The 25152-nt window shown below is 32.0% G+C and overlaps 3 protein-coding genes across 4 annotated transcripts; all 3 read right to left on the reverse strand.

Moving 5' to 3' along the window:
• On the reverse strand, positions 1366-5325 carry LOC109129097 (putative F-box protein At3g22710). The gene is given in 7 exon segments (XM_019236722.1): positions 1366-1371; positions 1427-1665; positions 4178-4445; positions 4494-4650; positions 4939-4983; positions 4985-5014; positions 5135-5325. Coding segments are annotated over 7 exon segments (936 nt in total).
• On the reverse strand, positions 8781-9966 carry LOC104746738 (putative F-box/kelch-repeat protein At3g22730). Its single transcript, XM_010468262.2, has one exon. The coding sequence runs from the start codon at positions 9964-9966 to the stop codon at positions 8863-8865; it is 1104 nt and encodes a 367-aa protein (XP_010466564.2). The 3' UTR covers positions 8781-8862.
• LOC104746739 (homocysteine S-methyltransferase 3-like) lies at positions 13943-18618 on the reverse strand. 2 transcript variants are annotated; one of them, XM_010468264.2, is made up of 7 exons: positions 18265-18618; positions 17469-17525; positions 15406-15629; positions 15123-15252; positions 14587-14790; positions 14407-14478; positions 13943-14320 (listed from the first exon to the last, which is right to left on the reverse strand). In XM_010468264.2, the coding sequence occupies exons 1-7, from the start codon at positions 18442-18444 to the stop codon at positions 14150-14152; spliced, it is 1038 nt and encodes a 345-aa protein (XP_010466566.1). In that variant the 5' UTR covers positions 18445-18618; the 3' UTR covers positions 13943-14149. The 2 variants fall into 2 exon arrangements, with proteins under 2 accessions (XP_010466566.1, XP_010466565.1); XM_010468263.2 differs by having other exon boundaries at positions 13943-14323.

The raw sequence follows: 25152 nt of genomic DNA on the forward strand, positions 1-25152 counted from the left end.
CCTCATTGAAGATGACTTCTCTACGCCCTTTGTTCGCATACTTCTCATAAAGCTTCGTCCGGGCCTCCAAATTCTCCTTAGCCTTTTTGTGAACCTGTTTAACTAAATCGGCTTTTTTCTTGCCATCAAGACTCGATCTCACACTCAAAGGTAAAGGCATTAGATCTAAAGGAGAAGTGGGGTTGAACCCATAAACAATTTCAAATGGAGAATACTTAGTCGCAGAATGCATAGAATGATTATAAGAAAATTCTACATGCGGCAAGCAATCTTCCCAAGTCTTAAGGTTCTTTTTGATAAGCACACGCAACAAAGTAGACAAGGTTCGATTCACAACTTCAGTTTGATCATCAGTTTGCGAATGACATGTAGTAGAGAAAAGCAATCTAGTTCCTAACTTAGACCACAAAGTTTTCCAAAAATAACTAAGGAACTTAGTGTCACGATCAGAAACAATGGTCTTAGGAATGCCATGCAAACGAACAAATTCCCTAAAGAACAAGCTAGCAACATGAGAGGCATCATCAGTTTTATGACAAGGAATGAAATGTGCCATTTTAGAAAAGCGATCAACCACCACAAAAATAGAATCCTTACCAGCCCTAGTCCTAAGAAATCCAACCACAAAATCCATAGATATATCAGTCCAAGGATGCAAAGGAATAGGTAAAGGGGTATACAAACCGTGGGATTGAACCTTAGCCTTAGCTTGTTTACAAGTCGCACATCGTTCACATAGTCGTTCAACATCTCTTTTCATGTGAGGCCAGTGGAAATGTTCTTGCATCACCTTATAGGTCTTGGAAACTCCAAAGTGACCCATTAAACCATCTCCATGTGCTTCCCTTAGAAACAATTCTCTCAAAGAAGAGTGAGGCACACAAAGTCTATTTTCAAAGAACAGATAACCCTCATGGCGGTAATACTTTCCAAAAGCAAACTTCTCACAAGATTGAAATATTTTGCTAAAATCCAAATCATTGGCATACAAATCTTTTATCTGTTCAAAACCTAGCAATCTTGCATCTAAAGAAGTAAGCAAAACATACCTGCGAGATAATGCGTCGGCTACAACATTATCTTTACCTTTTTTGTACTTGATAACATATGGGAATATTTCAATGAATTCGACCCACCGCGCATGACGTTTGTTGAGTTTTTGTTGACCCTTTAAGTGCTTAAAAGACTCGTGGTCAGTATGAATGACAAACTCCTTCGGCCATAGGTAGTGTTGCCATGTTTGTAGTGCTCGGACCAAAGCGTAAAGCTCTTTGTCGTAGGTTGGATAATTGAGTGTAGCTCCTCCAAGCTTCTCACTGAAGAACGCTATGGGCTTATGATCCTGCATCAAAACAGCTCCAATACCTATCCCTAAGGCATCACACTCAATCTCAAAAGTTTTCATAAAATTCGGAAGAATTAAAACAGGGGAATTAGTAAGCTTTTCTTTCAAGGCCTGGAAGGCATTTTCCTGTGCAGCTTCCCATTTGAAACCAACGTCCTTCTTGATGACCTTCGTAAGCGGTGCGGCAATGGTGCTGAAATCCTTGACAAACCGTCGGTAGAATCCTGCTACGCCGTGAAAACTCCTCACCTCGCTCACATTTGTAGGACTTGGCCGATCTTTGATTGCCTTGACTTTCTCCTCATCAACCTTGATTCCATCTGCACTTACAACAAAGCCTAGGAAAACAAGATTATATGTGCAAAAGGTGCACTTCTTATAGTTTGCATTAAGCTTTTCCTTGCGAAGCAATTCTAAAACAAGTTTAAGATGCATGACATGATCATCTAAATTCTTGCTGTAAACCAAAATATCATCAAAATAAACCACTACAAAAATTCTGATATGCTTCCTAAGGACATGATTCATCAATCTCATGAAAGTGCTAGGCGCAATAGTTAAACCAAACGGCATGACTAACCATTCATATAACCCTTGTTTGGTTTTAAAAGCTGTTTTCCACTCATCACCTTCTTTCATGCGAATTTGATGATATCCACTTTTAAGATCAATCTTAGAAAATATGCTAGAACCATGCAATTCATCAAGCATATCATCTAATCTAGGGATAGGATGGCGATACTTAACCGTTATGTTGTTGATGGCTCGACAGTCCACGCACATTCGCCAACTCCCATTTTTCTTAGGTACTTGCAATACTGGAACGGCACATGGACTCATGCTTTCTCGAATATGTCTTCTGTCCATCAGCTCGTTCACTTGTTTTTCAAGCTCTTTGGTTTCAGTTGGGTTGGTGCGATAAGCAGGTCAGTTTGGTAAAGCGGCTCCCGACACAAAGTCGATTTGATGCTCGATCCCTCGGATAGGCGGTAAACCAATGGTATTTAAAGATTCACCTCCATTATCTAATTTAGATTATCATCTTATAAGTAATAATTCTCTCCTCCTCTCCCACCAATATCAAGTGTTGTTATATCTCATATGTGATGAGACCATGGAAAGCTCGACCAATGAACATGGACGTGAGGATCAGCTTGAACCAGAGGAAGCATTAGAGGAGCAGCTATTCTCTAAAATTATATGATCATATAGTCTCTAAAATTAAAATTTAGCATTAAAAATTTACATCGATATTTCATTTATTTTCTTGTAACCCATACAACGAAAATAAGAAATCAAAAACAAAAACAAAAAACAAAAAATGATTTGAGGTATTGTGGAAGAGAATGAGAGAAGTGAAAGAGAATCAGAGAATGTGAAATTGAGAAAGTAAAAGAATGCCAATATGAGAATATGAGAGAATGAGAGAATACTTATTTATATGATAAAATTGATGGAAGTTACATTTAGAATTATGGAGTTACAATAATAATTTATTGTGTTTGAATAAAATTGAGTGGTGGAATATAATTAATGCATAATTTTATTTTAATGTGTGAATTAAATGTATTGTGTTAATTAGGTCTTAAATATTGTTTAATTGCTTTAAATGAGTTTTAATATGTGAGTTAAATATTGTGTTAAAGTAATTAAACAATTAAAAACAAAAACAAAAATAAAAAAAAAACATTAAATGAAAAACAACCAATAAAAAGAGACCAAAACCTTACTTTTATGTATTTTTTTTTCTTTTTTTTTTATCAAACCTTACTTTTATGTATATAATTACTTTTATGATCTTTTGTGCATTATCCAGTCTTTCCCATCATTTATTTCAAGGTTTATGTACGTAAAAAAAAAAACAGTTTTAGAGTAGTTAAGACATAATAATCAGAGCTCCTTACGTTAAAATCATCATCATATCAAGTGAAAAACAAGCTCAATCCAAACCAAAACTATACACCATAAAGAAGAAAGGAAATCACAAAGTACCAGAAAATATTTATTCAATTCTTCAATGGACATTTTCCTCAAAAAAAAGTAATAATAATAATAATAAATAAATAAACAGTTCGTCAAAAAAAAAAATAATAAATAAACCAAGAGGAAGAAAAAGAGAGTAGGTGCCTCGACTGTACGTTGCTAGATATGAACCAAACTTGGAACATAATTGAAAATTCGTGGACACCATGTTTTGTCTGTAGATCCTTGCGACCATGGAAAGTCTTTAAAAGTATAAGGCATCTCTGTATAATTTTCATCGTCCTTTCCAACAGTGTATACCATGTTCCAGCTGGTCTCAAAACCTAAATTAGAACACAAGGCCAATTTTTTCTCCTCGTCGATTAATAGACTCGAGTAAACATGAAAACAATTACTGCCAATGGGTAAATCCACTGTGAAGGATTTGCTCCACACCAAAGCAGCCTCATCATCACTTTTATTGGTTACCCATATCTCCATCTTTGGTCTATGATGAGAGCTCCGATNAAAAGTAATAATAATAATAATAAATAAATAAACAGTTCGTCAAAAAAAAAAATAATAAATAAACCAAGAGGAAGAAAAAGAGAGTAGGTGCCTCGACTGTACGTTGCTAGATATGAACCAAACTTGGAACATAATTGAAAATTCGTGGACACCATGTTTTGTCTGTAGATCCTTGCGACCATGGAAAGTCTTTAAAAGTATAAGGCATCTCTGTATAATTTTCATCGTCCTTTCCAATAGTGTATACCATGTTCCAGCTGGTCTCAAAACCTAAATTAGAACACAAGGCCAATTTTTTCTCCTCGTCGATTAATAGACTCGAGTAAACATGAAAACAATTACTGCCAATGGGTAAATCCACTGTGAAGGATTTGCTCCACACCAAAGCAGCCTCATCATCACTTTTATTGGTTACCCATATCTCCATCTTTGGTCTATGATGAGAGCTCCGATGTAAAAGTGAGAGCTGTTCTTCTCTAACAACTGATAGAACAATAATACCAAGATTTTGAAACAACGGAACACATAGATGTTTAAACTTCTCTGTTATAAAATCAAAACATATCAAGCAAATATCTGTTTCATATACAGCAATCCAGTAAGTATTTTGCTTTAAAGACACGCCAACATATACTAGTTCGAAGGTGTTGGGGTTTACGTCATTAAGAACCCTCCATGAATTAGAGCTGAAATCAAAGATTTCAAACTCAATAACTCGGTTCTGTGTTTTGTAATCTTTAAAATTACAACACCTCAAGATTTTGTAGTCACGGCAAGATTTGTTGTTGCGGTATCCTAGAGCAAACTTAGAGTCTCTCATGCGCAGATTTAACGCCCAAAGCTGTTCTTCTCTACCAACTGATAGAGTCACATCACCAATATCATTAGTGGAAGCCGCAGACGTTTAAATATGTCTGCTGTAAAATCAAAACTGTTTACGAATTTGTGTTCATTATAGCAACCCAATAAGTATTTCCTTTCAAAGACGACGGACCACTACTATAACCGTTACTTTGTATGACGCAGTCGACGTGATCAAAACCCCTCCATGAATCAGAGCTAAAGTCATATATTTCAAACCGTTGGTCATAGTAAACCTAGACTCTCTCTCGTAATAAGTTTTGGGTTGGATCCACCTGGTTTCTCCCACACGGATTCCAAGCCACGAGTCTACCATCTTTGGTGTTGCATAACAACAAACCATCGTAATGAAAAACGTCTTCTATTTCAACTTCTTCTAAACTAGAATGGGAAAAAGTTGAGATTGAAGGAGGAGCAACGTTGAGATTGACGCTCACTGGACAAACCCTATACCCCTTCAATATGAGAACCATATACTCCTTTGGTGCTTTACTAAAGTGCTTCTCAGTGAATCTTTCATCTTCAAATATAGCGTTCCATCGTTTGCAAGTAGATCGTAACCTTTTCACAGATGTCACCGGAAGCCTACAAAATATTTCGTCAACCAAATCTGGCGGAAGATAGGACATCATAGTTTTTTTATCTCTTTGTGATCAGATCTCCCAAGGAAAAAGAAAGCGTCTCAATTAGGATTTTGGTTTTTTATCTTTCAGTTTGCCCCTAAACCAATCTTTGTTTCGATAAACCGGAACCGATTGGGGGTTATGATTTCATCATTGTTCCGGCAGAGACAATTTTGTAGATAGCACAAGATTTGTTGTTTTCGTGTACTGGGACAAACCTAGAGTATCTCTTGCAACCAGCTTTTGGTTGGATCCACTTGGTTTCCAAACTAATAGTTTATTGTCCTTTGTAATGCATATCAATAAACCGTCGTAGCGGAAGACTTTGGCTGTATCGCGACTTCTTCTAAATTTAAATGAGAATCCTTAAGGGAAAGTGGACCTTTTAATATTATCTATAGCAAGGTTGAGATTGAAGCTTATTGTACATAAGAGTTTAAGCGATCTTAGAAATCATCAGTGCCAATTGGCAATTTAATGGAAATTTATCAACAAAAATAATAAACACATTTTAGATCTTGTCGGCACTAATATAACTAGGACTCAGACTCCCCGCGATGTCGCGGGGAAGTATTTTAGAAAAAAAAAATTAAATTTAAATTTTAAAATTATACATTATGAAATTATTGGAATGTAATAGAATAGTTTGAATACATAAACTGTTAATAAAAACACAAGCATCAAGATGAAAACTTATAACAAAAAATATTATCTAGAATAGACGCAACTTTGAAAAACATATTACTTAAAGTATTATAAATATAAGATATTTTTATGAAGAATTATGGTAAAGAACTATAATTAAAAAAAAAATCATTATGACAAAGTGATCCTTACTGAAAATATTGAACTAATGGTTATAATGAGTAATGTAATTTTCTATTAAATAACTATAATTAAAAAATATATTTAATAATGAGTGAAACAGTATCAACTGAAAATTAAAATTAAAATACACAACTCTTAAGAAAAAATAAATTAAATTTTAAATATTACAATAGTTACAATAAATAGATGCAACTATAAATTCTATATTAAGTTTTATTAAATTTCTATATTACTATAATCATTTCTAAAATTTTAGTTAGATGATAAAATAACATTGAATATTAGATATAAAAAATAAAAAATATATATATTCAAATTATTTAGATTTAACATAAAATAAAAAATTTGTCTCAATGAACAATGATTTGTTAGTTATTGATGAAGAGACAAATATATAGAGAATTCAAAAGATATGACTATTTAAATAGACACACCTATTAGAACGAAAAGTTGTGATAGAAAAAAAGAATAAAATATAGTGAAAAGACACAACTCTACAATGAACAAATACAATTGTTTGAGTTTTTTAAAAAGAACAAATAAAACCAATTTTTTTACAGAAAAATACTACGAAAAGTCACAACTGTTGTTCTCATTTATTCAGATTGTTATTATTATTTTTAAATATTAAAATATTTTTTTAACAGAAAGTTAAGATAAATAGACACAACTGTAAATTCAATATTAAGTTGTATAAAATTTCTCTATTGCTATAATTATTTCTAAAATTTAAGTTAGATTATAGAATATATTCAATTATCTAGACTCAACATAAAATGGAAAATTTGTTTCAACAAACTTGTTAGTTAGTGATGAAGAGACAAATATAAAGAGAGTTCAAAAAGCATGACTATTTAAATAGACACACCTATTAGAACGAAAAGTTGTGATGAAAAAATATAAATAAAATATAGTGAAAAGACACAACTCTACGATGAACAGATACAACCTTTTGAATTATAAAAAAAAACAAATAAAAACATTTTTTACGAAAAGTAACAACGAAAAATCGCAACTGTTGTGTCTGCACTTGATTATACCTACAAACCCATATAAACTGCTTTTAAATAGAAGACATCTTTATTACCATATTCAAAAGTCAAATCCAAAAGTTCATTATATAATCCATCTAACTCTTGGAAAAAGACTTTAGGTATAAAATTAACTAAAAGTTGTAAATTAGATTCATCATTCCAAAAATCTTTTGTTAAATCAAGAATTGGAGGAATCTCTTTACTTTTAAAAGAATGAATGCTAGAAGATAATTTAGAGAGCTGTAAAAACCGTTAAGATTGAAATTTTATATTATTTGGTGTCATGGCAAAAAAAAATGAAAACAGTTCAAACAGACAAATATATATAGATTTCAAAAGATATGAATATTCGAATAGACACAACTCTACAATGAATAGTTGCAACTTTACAAAAACCGTTTCAATGACTTATCACAACTTTATGTAAAACACACAATTTAAATTTTCTACATATTTTTGTGGAAAATTATCCAAAAGGTACGATTGAAAAAGACAACTTTTGGTGGCTATTATTCGGATTGCTATTATATATAAGTACTTTCATTAATTTTTTATATATAAAACTAACTAAAAGTTGTAAATTATATTCATCATTCCAAAAGTCTTTTGTTAAATCAAGAATTGGAGAAATTTCTTACTTTTAAAAGAATTAATGTTAGAGAATAATTTAGAGAGCCGTAAAAACCATTGAGATTTAAATTTTATATTATTTTGTGTCATGGCAAAAAAAAAACAGTTCAAAAAGACAAATATATAGATTTCAAAAGATACGAATATTCGAATAGACACAACTCTACAATGAACCTTGCAACTTTACAAAAAAACCGTTACAATAAACAATCGCAACTTTGTGTAAAACACACAATTTAAATTTTCTAGAGATTTTTTTGGAAAATTATCCAAAAAAGTACGATTGAAAAAACACAACTTTTGGTGGCCTTTATTCGAGATAGATCCATCATTCCAAAAATCTTTTGTTAAATCAATAATTAGAGGAATTTCTTAATTTTTAAAAGAATGAATGCTAGAAAATAATTTAGAAAAATGAATAAACCGTTGAGATTGAATTTTTAGTTGATTTTGTGTCATGTCAAAAAAAAATGAAAACAGTTAAAACAGAAAAATATATATAGATTTCAAAAGATACGAATGTTTCAATCAACACAACTTTACAGTGAACAGTTGTAACTTTTCATAAATAACCGTTTTAATGATCCATCACGACTTTTCAGAAAATATCCAAAAGGTACAATTGAAAAAACACAACTGTTGGTCGCATTTATTCGGTTTGTTATTATTATATAGATTTGCTGGGTTATAGCGGATACATGGCCATGTTTCGCAAGCAAAAGATAGAAAATCATGATTTCGTCAATAGTTTTGCAATTCTTTAGCGACTTAATTCAATAGTTGTGTCATTGAACCGCTCGCTCTGGTTTGTATTTGGAACACCATTGGATAGAGATAAAGAGCACTCCCCGACAGTGCCATTGTGAGCTCATTTCCCTGCATTACTGATTCAGTATCGTGAATTATAAATAGTTTGTCACTTTTAAAATCAGAGCTCCTGAGGTTAAAACATCATCATCCGATCAAATATATATCTTTTGATTAAAAGTATTCATTAAATTATTCAAACAACATTGTCTTTGAAAATAAGTTTAACTGACAAGTTTCATTCTTATAGTTGGATTTGAACCAAACTTGGAACATAATTGAAAATAAATGGATACCACCTCGATCTGTTTGTAGAATCGACATAAAGGATTTCTGTATAAGATTCTTCGCCCTCTCGAATAATGTAAAAGTTGTTTCTACCGGTCTCGAAAATTCTCTCACAACACAAAGCCACTTTCTTCTCCTCGACAACTAAAGAACTGAAGAAAAATGGAAACCATAAATCGTGGGTGGGTATATCCACTGCAAACGATTTGCTCCACTCCAACACACCTTTAATATCAGTATCAATTTTATTGGTAACCCACATCGTTAATGTACTATCGCTCTTACTTAACACTGAGAGTTGTTTTTCTCCAACAACTGATAGAGCCATCTGATCAACAACCAGAGGAAGGCACATAGGTTTAAAGCTCTCTGCTGTAAAGTCAAAACATAGTAAGAATTCATCATAGCCTTCTGTATCATAAGCAAGCCAGTAACTATTTCCCTTCAGTGAGACGCCTATAGATGATAGCAGGAAGCAGTCGAGAGCGACAATATTATCAAGCACCCTCCATGAATCAGAGTTAAAATCATAGATTTGATACCCATTAACTCGGTCGTGTGGTATGTCGTTGTGACGTTTCCAAAACATCAGCATTTTGTAGCTATGGTTCGTTTTTTCGTATCCTAGAGCAAACGTAGAGTTCCACTTGTAACTGGTTTTAGGTGGGATCCACCTGGTTTCGCCTAAACAAGGGTTCCAAACCACAGGTCTATCATCTTTGGTGATGCATAGCAATAAACCTTCACAATGAACAACTAAATCTATGTCAAACTCTTCTAAACTAGAATGAGAATCCTTTAGGCCAAGACCACCCTTAAACTCTAGAGATGGAGGAGCAATTTTGAGATTGAGGCTCATTGAAAAAACCCTATACTCCTTCAGCATGAGAACGATAGACTCCTTTGGTGCTTTACTAAAGTGTTTCTCAGTAAACCTTTGGTCTTTGAATAAAGCGTTCCATTGTGTGCAAGTAGATCTTAATCGTTTTAAAGCTGTGGCTGGAAGCCTAGAAAGTATTTCCTCTACCAAATCTAAAGGAAGAATTACGGACATCATCATTATTTCTCCCAGGAAATAAGACAGCTACTTGTCTTATATAAAGAACAATTCCTCCTCCAAGTAGTATTTTTCTTTTTTCCTTTGTGGATTCACTTTTATAGAATTTTTTACTTTTTCATAATCATAGAATATTCATTATTTAAAAAAATTAGGAAAATAAATACTTTTGGATATAATCAGAGTTAAAACACACAGATTTCATTCCTATTTTAGATAAAGATAGTTTTCTGGAATCTAAAATAGATATTTTAAAATATTCATTATTTTTATTTTAAATTATGATTTTAAAATATTCATTAAGATTTTAAATTATGATTCTTCTATCATCTTCCTTCTATCTAAAATATTCATTATTATTTTTTTAAAAAAGAAAAATAAATATTTTTGGAATGGTAGTTATAAGAAAAAAATTATAAAAATTCAATATTTATTTATCACCAATACATTTATTTAATATTTAAAATATATTTTTTTGTTAATTATTGAGTAAGACTATTTTAGTAATTTTACATGTTGAAAATTAAATTTTATAAATAAAAATTTTTAAGAAACATAGTATTTTTCAAAACTCTAATTCTTTATTATCTTAAAATATAATTATTTTGAATATTTTTTCAAAGGTAATCAATCATTTACTTCAATTGTCATTGAAAATACGTGTCAAAATTGTTTATTTACAATTAGCAAGAGTAATTCTGGAACTAAAAATTTATTTAAAAAAAAATCTAGGACTAAAACAATTCAAATCAAATCATTTGTGTAAAGGAATATGAAATAGGACAGCTAGAAGATATCCTATGCTATAAAGCACGGATCAACATTTTTTCCAAAAATTATAATATAATAATATAATTACTATTGTTATATTTGTTTTTAAATATTATTTTGTATGAGACGATATTTACTTTTAATATTGCAATTGTTTGGTAAATCTACATATTATTTTTTAAATACTAATTATTTTATAATATTATAGTAGTTTATTTGTTTGATATATTACTTTTTTATATTGTTTGTTTGTTGTATTTGCATTATTATTTTTTGAAATATTTTAAAGTAGTAGTTATTATATTCTAATTGTGACCAAATAAAATATATTTAATTTATCAACCACATAAATTTAGTTTTACCAACCAACACAGATTAAGTAATATATCTTTGATTTTAAAAATTCATATCACAACATATGCAGCAAAAAATTTGCATATTTATTTATCATATGTATTATATGATAATTCAAAACAATCTGTAAATGAAATAAAAGGAAGATTATAGGAGAATCATAATTTAAAATCTTAACAAAACCTTCCAAATATAGTTCTTAAAATAATAATTTGGATACTTAGCTATAAAATCTTACTTTTTAAAATTCTGATTGGTTTATAATTTTTTTAAATTAATTATTAATTTGCATCCATAATTAATTAGAGAGAGAATTTTTTTTTTGGAAAATAATAATTATTTAAAATATCTTATTAGTCTAATATTAAAATTATATTTTTATCCTTACTGAAAATTAAATATTTACCTTATGACCAATGCATGACAATGTAATTTTTTACACTTTATAAGAGTAGAATTATATTTGTACTTCTCAATTAATATAGTAGGATGATAAAGTAAGAAAAGGATAATATATATCATATCATATCATACCTTACTATTATATTTATTGAATAGACCTCTTATGAATACAATAATATACTTAATTTTGTACTAGCTTCCAAATCTAAAAACTTGACATTAGAAAAAAGTTAGAACTCATGAGTAATATTTTAGAAAAAACTGTTATTAAATATACCAAATTGTGAGTTATAATGGATAGGAAAATATGTGTCTTGTACTCTTGTTATTTCTAGGACAATATATGTTTGGAATCTTACAAAATAAATATTACAAGTTATAATTATAATGATTTAAATAGTGTGAAAAGCTAAGTAATTGATATTTGTAGCAGTTAAACTCATTATAACCCACTTATTGTATATATGCATCCATTTTAAGATTGGCCCAAAAATTACACATGAGCCTAATTATTAATGAATATATAAAAAGATAGAATTCTAAATGGTTGGATAAAGAGAGAAATAAACTTTAATTACTAAGACCATAATAAGGTTTACTTGCATGGTGTTTAATCCCAATTTCCTTCACGGGATTAAAATAATATGTATTAATTATTCAAAATCGATAAGTGATACATCATTAAAGACAAAATTACTAAAAAATAGTTTAACAATAATATTATATGAATTAATTATTTTAGAATGTATAAAAATACAAAATAATTTTAGGAATATCAAATGTAATCAATATAAAAATATGATTAAACACCATGTTTTTGTTTTGATATTTATCATGTTTTATATGACTTAATGAACCCAGGAATATCCAAGGCCAGAATGGACACAGTAGAGAATTAAATCTTTACAAGAAAATGTTATTCTGCGATACCAATTGTCTAGGTTTACATTAAAATTTGGATGGTTCAAGACATCATGTTCACCTCCTGACTAAGTAAATCCGACAGATATTAAAATGATGGTTTCAAATCTAAAAAATTTTACCTTTAAGATATAATAACATCTTTTATATTCTCGAACGTATGTCTAGTCTGGTTTAAGTTGTGTCTAGTTTAGTCAACTCTAGTTTGTAAAAATATTTTTTGAGTCTTTTTATGTTTAGTTTGTAATTTCTATTCATGTGTAGTATTGTTGGACCTCAATTTACTTAAGCGAAGTGGATTTAGTAAAGTTGAATGTGTGAATGAAAAATTGGGCCTTAATGTTTTAGCCTTTTCTCGAGTTGGAGCTCCAAGAGGAGTGGGTCATATTGAACAGAGTCAAATATTTGCTTCAGGTCTCCGTGAAACTCGATCTCTTTGGTTTCATGATCAAGTGGAGAGTTAGATTTCTTTGAAAAATATTCACTTTTTCATGTTGCTCACCTCCTAGATTTGCGATGGACTTGGTAAAATTATGTAAAATCAATTTCAAAGTAATCCAGACCTCTATATAAACACACATTCAATTCATCACATATGACTGACGAAGTTGAGAAAAGACTTAGAACACCAAAACTCCAACAGTCACTCTCTGTCACAAAGTAAGTATTCTCGAAAGTATCATAGTGTATAGTTTGTGTAGAGCCAGTGTGTTTAAGTGATAACAAACCCGATTGTAAATGTGTTGTATCTTGGGATTCTTGTAACCACAAATACTGTCGTACTATGGAGGTTTTAAAGAGTTAAAGAAAATAGATTTTGGTTTTGCCTCCATTTTTTTCTTAACATTTGTGTGTTTTTCTCATATACAATACCTCTAGGTAATGTGACAAATTTCTACCTCCTACAACAGAATCATAAATACAATAGAATTTTAATTTTTTTTTACTTTGTTTAATCTACGTACATATTCGGGTGGTAATGTCGTTTGTCTCTCTCCTTCAAGATTTGAAGAAGATAGCTAAAGAGAATGAAACTCTTCTCTAGATTTCACTCTTTCTTCATGTTCATCAAATTTATATTGTCTCCAATGGAAAAGGAACAGAAAATTTTACTTGAAAATGTTTTGTACAAGTTTAACTCGTATATCTTAGGAATTAAGTGGAAATGGAAACAGAAATGAAAAAACAAATTATCGAGATAATACAAAACTTTTTAACAATCTTTTAAAAATTTTCATTTAATTTAATTTCTATGATGTTGTTAAATCATCAAAATTCTTTCTAAATCCCAAACCAATATCTCTTATATTTATTTTTTGGTTGGACTAAAAGAGTTCATATTTATTACCTTCATTAGAGTAATTTTCTATGTTTTTATATATGGAAGAAAAAAAATCTTCTGAAGCTATGGTTAGTATTAAATATTTGTAGTTTATTTTTATATTACCTATTTTTTACAGCACAGTAATAGGAGTAAGCTTACAAACTATCACTTAGCGTCTTAACCCATCATTGTCATACTCTAACTACGCAGTTGACCAGTTGTACATAGTTACCATCATTTTTAGTTTAAACATAAATTGATTATTTCATAACACCAACAAACCAGATGAAACACCCCAAGTCCCAACTTATGTATATAAGTTTAGTAGATAACAAAATTACACACGTTATAATACATTCCAAACTCCTTCCTGACACCACAACGAACAAGCATAGAAACTCACCGTTGACAAGTCTACTGCTCAAATTTGAGTTTTGATGCTGCGGGAGATTCGCCGGAGAGAACTTTAGCAATGGCTCTGATGGTGTTTGGTGTAGTTCGACAACATCCTCCAAACAACGACGCTCCTTCATCTTTCCATTTACTCACGTACGGCACAAAATCCTCCTCTGACTCTTCCCCTGACTTCTGCATTATTACATTAAAAAAAACCTCCAAAATCAGATTTGTTAGTTTGTGTTTAACAAGAATTTTATATAATAAACACTCACAATCCATTTCTTGTTCAAACCGTCGTAGACTTCTCCGCTATTTGGATAGACAACGATTGGTTTGCGGGTTACCTAGTAAAAGAAATTGTCAGTTGCTTTACCCGCAAGGCAAAAAACAGGGTAAAAGGAGATGAGAAAAGAAAAATAAAAAAGTAATTCCATCATTGTTTATAAAGTTACCTGGCGCAAGGAGATGATCAAATCGTGAATGAATCTTGGTGAAGTACAATTGATTCCGATAGCCACGACTTTCTTGCAAGCATCTGCCACTTTCGCACATTCTATAACCGAATCTCCTCGTGGCACCCTGACTCCGTCCTTAGAAATGAAGGAGAACCATGCCGGAATGTCCATGTCTTCCTCCTCAAGAAGATCCGCATAAGCCTATAAATATGTGGAAAAAAAACGTATACATAAAACTAAAAATATATATAAACATAGGTCAATTCTAGACTAATAGCATGTATATGCATGTGAAATGTGATTACAATTTCAAAACTACCATCATGCAACCATTGGAATAAAGTCTAAAACTACTTAATAATACTCTGTAGTTACTTAAAAAGTTTATGTTAGTAATTTTTACCTTTTTTTGTCTATAACATGGAATGCTTGAACTTGGGTGGTTATACAAGGACACAGCACTAAACAAAAACGACTAGAATATTCCTTTCACTTTGTTGGTTTAATTTATCTAAGTAGTAAACTTAAGATACCTCGGCTTCGAGCTTATTTGGAATAGCCTCGAATGCGATGAGATCAGCTCCAGATTTCTCTAAGATTTGAACTCTTCTTCTATGGAAGTCTTTCAATGTCTCCTTACTCACAGAATCTCCATATAACCCGCTGCAAAACATTTCATTACAAATACAAATGAAATTAAATTTATTTAGCAAACCAAAACTTTTTGTATGGATAGATTCAACCAATTTACTTAAACTTTATTTTTCCAATTCTAGACTAAAATGTAAGAAAAATGACTAGGATCAATCAAAGAACCTGTATTCGGATCCGTCGGCGAGATAAGCTCCATAGCTACCAACGGAACCTGCGACAAGAACAGGTTGTCCAGAAGCTTTTCCAGCGTAGAAATCCCATAAACCTTTGCGGCATCTGCTGTAAAAAATCTCACGTGCCTCGCACGCGATTTCAACGCTCCTCCTCAGTAAACTCTCTGCTTCTCCCACCGATAAACCTTTTGCCACAAATCCTTGGATCGTTGCCTTTGTAATAAATTAATTTGATTAAACTAAATTGCGAACCCAGCATCTTGATGCTTTTTGATTCCTAATTAAGTTCTATGTATTTATTCAGATTCTAAGCTACTAATTTCCTCTCTTTTTTTAACTACTCATGCATCAGTTACTTCAAGTAGAAAGAAACCAATCAAATGCTTTAGTAATATAAGTCAAAGTTAAAGCATGTGCATCAGTGAGAATTCGTTGAATTTCTCACCAATATAATATTAACTTTTTTAATATAAAAAAATTCGAGAATTTTTTTTTAATATTATGAGAATTTGTTAAAAATATTTATTTTGATATACTTTTTTTTTTAAATGTATTTTTTTGGCCACTTTTATTTCTGCACTCCATTAATTTTTAATGATCATTTTACTCTTAGATAAAAAAAATATTTTATTTAATAAAAATAAAAAACAAAATTTTTCCACCAAAAAAATTTCTGACATATTCTCCCGCCAAAAAAATTTCCCACCAAACAAAAATTTAATAACAATTTTTGACAAAAAAAATTTTCCGCCAAAATTTTTCCCGCCAAAAAAATTGTACAAGGTTTTTAAAAGGTTTTATAAGGTAGAAACCTTATAAAAGTCTTATAAACACCTCGTAAACGCTTTTACAAAATATTTAAAAGAGATTTAAAAGTTTTTCAAAGAGTTTTAAAATGTTTTTTAAAAGAGTTTTAAAAGGTTTTTAAAAGGTTTTTTTAAACACTTTGTAAACGTTTTTACAAGGTTTTTATAACTTTTTTAAAAGGTTTTCAAAATATTTTTAAAAAGTTTTTTAAAATGTTTTTAAACACTTTGTAAACGCTTTTACAAGGTTTTTAAACACCTTGTAAACGCTTTTAAAAGGTTTTTAAACACCTTGTAAAAGCTTTTAAAAGGTTTTTAAAAGCATTTAAAAGGTTTTTATAAAGTTTTTAAATACATTGTAAACGCTTTTACAAGGTTTTTAAGAGCGTTTACAAGGTTTTTATAAGGTATAAGTTTTATTTTTTTGCCGGAAAATTTTTCGATTTTAGCGAAAAAAAATTTTTGGCGGGGAAAAAAATTTTTGACGGGAAAATTTTTCGATTTTGGCGTAAAAAAAAAATAATTTTTGGCGGGAAATTTTTTTTGATTTTGTTGACTGTACATTCTTGTTGTCATTAAAAAAAAAAGTAATTTGGTAGTTTAATATAAAAAAGGGTAGTTTTAAAAATGGTCTATGGAAGAGTATTTTTTAAAAAAAACATGGAAAATGAGGTATTTTTGTGAATGCCGCTAATATTATATATCCATTAGTGAGAAACTCAAATTTTTCATTTACATAATATTATTATTTTAATATAAATTATTTTTTAAAAATTTAAAATTTTATTTGAATATTTATTTATTATTTTGTTTTGCATTTAATTTTAAATTATTAAAATATATTATTCATATTTTTTAGCCGTATTATTACTTATTTATATATTTAATTTTATTAATTATTTATATTTTATATCATATATCATATTATTAATAATAAAATAATTGCATAATGAAATTTATTAGATAGTTAATTTTAGTTTAAAATTTATTAAAAAGATAAAAATAATAAAATAATAAAAAATAAACTATTTAATAAAAAATTAAATTTTTAAAGATTAAGTTATTATAATAAAATATAGTTATTCAAATAGTGACATATGTCACCATGTGATTAGTTCTCATAGATTTTTTAAGATTTCTTAAATATATTCTGTCTTATTTTGTTTAAATATTATTATTTTATTTTTTATTTATTTTTATATAAAAAAATCTCTCCCAGAATCTACTGATGCACATGGTCTAGTACCTGATAAGATGCGGTAGCGATGATATTTGCACCAGACTCGAGGTAATCCAAGTGCACCTATTAGAAGAAAACTATAATATTAATATAATTTTCCTATAATATTTCTGATATTTTTAGTTTTGGCTGCAACATAAAAACACTAGTAGTAGTTTTTGTTTTTATTCCATTTAAAGATGTTACTAGAAAAATGGAGTGACAGTGAAGTAAAACGTCGTGGTATAAAACGTACACGTTTGCGTCGCTGTCGCAGCTAATGTTCATAGATTTGTGCATAGATATACGAGTACCTCTGTTTAAGGTATCACTGTTTATTTGTGCATATACGAGCTTCATCGAAAACATCGAACTTGATAAATAAAAAATATCGTTGCAAAGAAACAAAACCAAGTTTATAGAGTCAAGAATAGACCAAAAATATTAACTCGAACCACTATCCTCTGTCCGTACATAGGTTCTCACTCAACTTTATTTTTATTTTTTTGGTAGAATCTCACTCAACTTTATAATTCTAAATCTTATATATAGAAGAATATATAAAATATATCTAATTAATAAGTGTCTGAAGCCAAACGAATTCTCAATATTTTTGTTTCCCCCCACTTAGATATCCCCATGGTGACAAATCATTATTTAAAATTGCAGCTGAAAATAACCAAACAAGATTATACGAAGTTTTGAGAGTGCATCATTCAATAACTATAGATCACTCTGAATTGTCAATATTTGTCACCGTACGACTAAACCCATCTTAGAAGAAGAGTATGAATTTCTACATATGATATATTGTATATATAACCTTTGTGACGAGGTGAGGAGAAGTAATGAGGCACTTGGCACTCCAAAGTGGATCATTGATGTCAGCCCCATAGCGTTGTAGCTCCGTCGCAAGCCCTCCATCCACCACCGCATAGCCGCCGCACTTCTCCAAAAACTCCGTCATCAACGACGAGGTTTTCTCTTTCACCAAAGATCCCATATTGTTAGTTTACAAGAAAAAAAAAAAAGATCCCATATTGTTTTGAATATAAACAAAGTGTGTATACGTCTGTAAGATGGAGTCGAATTATATCGAAGATGAGATGTTATCTGTGATCGTGAGAATGCTTATATATGGGAAATGTCGAAGTTACATGTATACCCTTATGGTAATGTTGGTTATATAGTTGTGGATCGACCTTATATGCTTTGTAGTTTGTACCAACCTATAAGCTTTTGTAATGAGGAAAACGAGCGAATTGTATCGAACAGAAACTGAAATAGTACTAACTCAAAGTAGATAATTGAGTTAACAAAAGTAAGTGGATATTTATGAGCAAACTTTTGATCAGCAGACAGCGACGTTACGCGTGAGACTCTCTTTGCCTGCCGTGTGGGGAATTCATCCATCCAACTAATCAATCTTATATAATATTTGCCAATGCGATACTTGACGCTTTATATTTGTGACACATGTCTTTTTCACTAATTTTAAATTAAACATTTTTCATATACTTTATTTTAATTATATCTTATATAGTATATTTCATTTTATTTATATCTTATATGGTGTATAGTCTGCTTTTTAAAAAAAAATCACATCGTTACACAAATATATTTCTTCCAATTTTTAGTTTTAACATATAATATATTTTATAATGAAAGCATATACCATAGAACCTACAAATAAAACTACTGATCAAACCAATTAAAACAAAAAAACGATTTTATACTTTTAAAGTAAAAATTGAAGCCAAATTCATTTATGATAAATTTAAAAATACAAAATATATTCTAAAATATTTTAAAAAATCACACTGTATTCAATAATCATATATATTGTATTAAAAAAACTCAGATAAAATTAAATTAATATTCTATAAGTTACAGTTTGACTGTCTTTAAAACGTAGGTATTACAAGAAAATAAAATTAACATAATTGCTTAATCTCCACATGAAATAATAGAAATCAATAGTTTCAAAACATAATTTAATGGTAATTATTCTATTTATGTTTAAATGATTAGAAAATAGAGATAATATATCTAATCTAAAAAACATTAAATTTGACACACTTTTTTCATGAATTTAATTCAAAATTTAATGTGAGATATAGTATAAGATATTTCATAAATTTTTATAATATGAGCCATATTTTAATATGAATTTATTCCAATTTCTTTTTATATTAAGGATGATTACAAGATTAGAGAGTAAACACTCGAGCATATGGTAAATCGTGAAGACACTTATTAATTATTCAAAATAATCATTGGTGATTCTTCTGTTACCTTGTAAAACATATTGTCTAGATTCATAATCTGTCTAGATTCATAATCTCATTAGTATTGTACAAAATTCAGGTTTTCGAAGTTTAGGTAATTGATTGGATGAATTTGAGTCGGTCTGATTTTTTTTCTCCCTCTTTTTATTTTGAAATCATCAAAATCTGATGGAAAAGTCAATATATAGATATGATAAGTTCAAATATAGTAAATAAAAAAAAATTAGATGTAAGTTAAAATAATGTAGTTATGTCAGAAAAATAGTTGGAATGTATCTATTGTTGATACTCCCTCCGTTCTAATTTAACTGTCGTTTAAGGTTTTTGCACACAAATTAAGGAAACTATTAAATTTTATGTTTTGCCCTTCATTAATATATTTTATAATTTTTTCATTGGTTGAAACTTTAAAGCAGCAGGGATAAGATTGGAATATTCATTAAACATCTGCACTGAAAATCTAAAACGACAACTAATATGAAATAAAAATTAAATCCTAGAACGACAACTAAATTAGAACGGAGGGAGTATCAATTTTTATGATTTTGTCTTAACTTCCATCTACACCAATTGACATATTGGAGAGTTCATTTTTTTGATAATTAAAAGAACATAATAAATAATAATAGAGACAAGGACCGAAAAAAGAACCCATCATCATAGAAGTATAGCACATTTTAATTTCATCATTCATATAGAGTTTCTAATTCGGAAGAAATTTGTTAGGAGGCTAATTGAAGAAAATCAAACCGTAGCAACAAATTGTGAAGTCAAAAAGAAAATCAAATATTAAAATTGAGTTGAAGAAAATATAAAGTTGTAAAACCACTTGCAAAAATATAAATTTTTATCAGTTATTTTTCTTTACAATTGAGAATAAAACATAATTTGTATTTATTTATTTTCATGGTTACTGAGTTTTCGATAATAATTTTTTGGTTATAGAGATCTAGCGAATCATCATATAAGACTATCTCCAATATATATTCTATTTTTAACTCTAAAATAGAGCATATTTTTTTCAATGTATCAATTGCTTATACAGTAATCGTACCATTTACTCTATTTTAGAGTAAGATATACAGTAGGGTTAGAGCAAATGTTACTCTATAACAGAGTATTGATTTTAAAATAGAGTGGGTTAGAGATGTTCTAAGAACCTAACAATTTATCACAAAACAATAAAATCTAAAACAATAAAACTTTAAGGGATTTAATTACTTTAATCAAAAAAATTTCCGATATGTTTTATTTATTTTATTTTGCATCCAAATATTAAGAACCATATATATAAAGGAACACATATTAAATATTTTTTAATAAATTCATATTAAAAACAAATCCATTTCAAAGATATATTTCTACATTTAAAATATATTATAATTAATAAAAATATAATTAAATATATCTCGTGCATCGTGCGAGCCTATTTCTAATACTAATATATAGTATAGTATTATGTAATAGTTCTTTTCTTTTCTTTTTTTTTCTTTCCCAATTTGCGTAAATGTAACACAATAAAGTTTTTTTCTGTGTGAAAATATAGTTTTATAAAAATGATAATACATATACTTGGTACCTTACTTATTGGGTTTTTCTTTTTTCATACCTTTTAATCTGGTAAGGAGCTTTCCGTGAATCAACAGCCAACAACAATTTAATCCATTCTATATGTCATAAAGAAAAATTATTCCTTTTATTATTTTTGACATACCACATTTACTATTTTTTTTTAGATTAACACAATTAAACAATATATTAACTTTTCATTATTTATAAAATAAATTATTCAATAAAGGTATAAATCACCTAATTAAATTAATTATATTCAATTTTATAATACTATGCATATATTAGGTATGGGCATTATGAGTTTGTGGTGATGCCTTTCGGGTTGACTAACGCGCCAGCAGCGTTTATGAGATTGGTGAACAGCATGTTTCAGGAGTTTCTGGATGTGTCTGTCATCATTTTCATCCACGATATCCTGGTTTATTCTAAGAGTCCTGAGGAGCATGCAGTGCATTTGAGGGCAGTTATGGAGAAGCTGCGGGAGCAGAAATTGTTTGCTAAGTTGAGCAATTGCAGTTTTTGGCAGCGTGAGATGGGCTTTTTGGGTTATATTGTGTCTGCAGACGGGGTTTCTGTGGATCCAGAGAACATTCAGGCTATCAGGGATTGGCCTAGACCGCAGAATACCACAGAGATCAGGAGTTTTCTCGGATTGGCAGGATACTACAGGAGGTTTGTGCAGGGGTTTGCAAGCAGAGCACGTCCTATGACTAAGTTGACAGGGAAGGATGTTCCTTTTGTCTGGTCAGAAGAGTGTGAGGAAGGCTTTGCAAGCCTGAAGGAGATGTTGACTATGCGCCGGTGTTGGCTTTGCCTGAGCAGGGAGAACCCTATGTGGTTTATACAGATGCATCTAGAGTTGGTTTGGGGTGTGTTCTGATGCAGCATAGGAAGGTGATTGCCTATGCTTTGCGGCAGTTGCGGGTGCATGAAGGCAACTATCCTACTAATGATTTGGAGATGGGTGCTGTAGTTTTTGCCCTGAAGATTTGGAGATCTTATCTTTATGGTGCAAAGGTACAAATGTTTACAGATCATAAGAGCTTGAAGTATATATTCACTCAGCCTGAGCTGAATTTGAGACAGAGGCGGTGGATGGAGCTTATGGCGGATTATGATTTGGAGATAGCCTATCATCCTGGTAAGGCTAATACGGTTGCAGATGCTCTGAGTCGGAAGAGGGTAGCTTCGGCTCAGGAGTAGGAGATGGAGTCTCTGGTTGGAGAGATCAGTGCTTTGAGCTTGTGTGCTGTTTCACAGGAGCCGTTGGGTTTGGAAGTAGTTGATAGAGCAGATCTTCTGAGTAGGGTGCGGTTGGCTCAGGAGAGGGATTTGGGGTGGTGAATGCCTCTAAGGATGTGGATTCAGAGTATCAAGTCTCAGAAAATGGTACTATCTTGGTGCACGGTCGGATTTGTGTGCCCAAGGATGAGGAGTTGAGGCAGGAGATTCTGAGAGAGGCTCATGCGAGCAAGTTGTCTATTCATCCAGGAGCGACTAAGATGTACCGTGATCTCAAGAGGTACTATCATTGGATCGGGATGAAGAAGGATGTAGCTAGTTGGGTTTCGAGGTGTGATGTGTGTCAGCTAGTGAAGGCTGAGCATCAGGTTCCTGGGGGGTTACTGAAGAGTTTACCCATTCCTGAGTGGAAGTGGGATATTATCACCATGGATTTTGTGGTAGGATTTCTAGTGTCACGGACCTTTGATGCTATTTGGGTCATTGTGGACCGGTTGACTAAGTCAGCACATTTTCTGGCCATTAAGAAGACTGATGGAGCAGCGGTCTTGGCTAAGAAGTATGTGAGGGAGATAGTCAGATTGCATGGGGTGCCAGCGAGCATTGTGTCTGATAGGGATTCTAAGTTCACTTCGGTGTTCTGGAAGGCATTTCAGGCAGAGATGGGCACTAAGGTGCATATGAGTACAGCTTATCATCCCCAGACAGATGGACAGTCTGAGAGGACGATCCAGACGCTGGAGGATTTGCTGAGGATGTGTGTGTTGGATTGGGGTGGCCATTGGGCAGATCACCTGAACCTGGTAGAGTTTGCTTACAACAACAGTTATCAGGCGAGTATTAAGATGGCTCCTTATGAGGCTTTGTATGGGAGGCCATGTCGTACACCATTATGCTGGACTCAGGTGGGGGAGAGGAGCATGTTTGGTGCTAGTTTTGTTCAGGAGACCTCAGAGAAGATTCGGGTTCTCAAGCTGAACATGAAGGAGGCTCAGGATAGGCAGAGGAGTTATGCTGATAGGAGGAGGAGAGATCTTGGGTTTCAGGTAGGAGACAGAGTGTACCTCAAGATGGCCATGTTGCGGGGTCCGAACCGGTCATTGTCAGAGACTACGTTGAGTCCAAGGTATATGGGTCCATTCAGAGTGATTGAGCGGGTTGGACCTATGGCATATAGACTGGAGTTACTCGAGGTTATGCGTGCATTCCATAAGGTTTTCCATGTGTCTATGTTGCGAAAGTGTCTCCGTGAGAGTGAGCAGGTGTTGGCTAAGATTCCCGAGGATTTTCAGCCTAACATGACAGTGAAGGCGAGACCATTGAGGGTTCTCGAGAGGAGGATCAAGGAACTTCAGAAGAAGAAGATTCCTTTGATGAGAGTCATGTGGGACTGTGATGGTGTTGAGGAGCAGACTTGAAACCTGAGGCAAAGATGAAAGCAAGGTTCAAGAAGTGGTATGAGAAATAAGCCACGACTTGCGCTTGTTTAGCCTAGTTCCATCTGTAATCCGTGGCTGGAGCGGGAATGGAGTATTCCAGCCCATCTCTCTTGTTACTCGGTCGCTTGGGGTGGTTGGTTGTGCGACTCAGTAACAAGCTGAGGTGGTGTTTGGGGTACAAAGTTTCCGTGAGGCGGGGTTTTTGGAGAAAAGTTTCCTAAAATAGAAGTTTCCAAAAGTAGAAAGTGCTAAATATGGAAAGTTTTACGGAGGTTAGAATTTGTCCATTTTAGCGGTGGAGAGCCTTGGAGGGGCTTGTGTGTGGCCTTAGTGGCGGACTTTCGAGTCAGTGTGCCAGTGTGTGGCGGTCTTTTAGACATTGTGTGGCCTTTGTGGCGGGCAGTTTAGCCGTTGTGTGGCCTTTGTGGCGGGCTGTTTACCCAATTGCGTGGCCTTTGTGGCGGGCTGTTTAGACAGAGTGTCTTTGTGACGGTCCTTCGGGACAAATGGTCTTTGTGACGGGCTGTTTAGCCAGAGTGTCTTTGTGACGGTCCTCTTTAGGACATTTGTTTGGCCTTGGTGGCGGTCCTCTTTAGGACATTTGTTTGGCCTTGGTGGCGGTCCTCTTTAGGACATTTTGTTTGGCCTTGCTGGCAGTCCTCTTTAGGATATTTTGTTGGCCTTTGTGGCGGCCCTTGTGGCATGTATATGATCCTTATGTGGTCATGAGGTATTCCAGTGAGGGGATATGTGGTTGGTAGGTCATTGAGATGTTTTACGCGAGCCACGGGAAGGAAACCTGGATAGAGATAGGACTCAGACGTGTTCAGAATTATTTGCTCGCGGCTCTTGGAGAACTTAGGTTCTCCTAGTACTGCCATATTCAGAGACTTTGTGGCTTGGGAGTATGGTTGGTATATCGACTTCGGACGACGGTCCGGAGGCGCGCTGTAGGGTGACGACCCCAGAGACGAGTTTGGATTTTTCCTTATATATTATGGCATGCGGGTTTAGGCCCGATGAGGAGCCAACATTTGGCATGCAGACTTAGGTCTGATGAGGAGCCAAATAAGAACTCAAGGTCTAGGCCTATGAGTAAAGGAAAGTCCAAAAGTCGAGAGCAAATGACGCCTGGAGCGTGAGTCTATCGCCTAGAGGTGACCTTCTGTA

This window comes from Camelina sativa, chromosome 15, assembly GCF_000633955.1.
Source record: "Camelina sativa cultivar DH55 chromosome 15, Cs, whole genome shotgun sequence".
Classification (NCBI taxonomy): domain Eukaryota; kingdom Viridiplantae; phylum Streptophyta; class Magnoliopsida; order Brassicales; family Brassicaceae; genus Camelina; species Camelina sativa.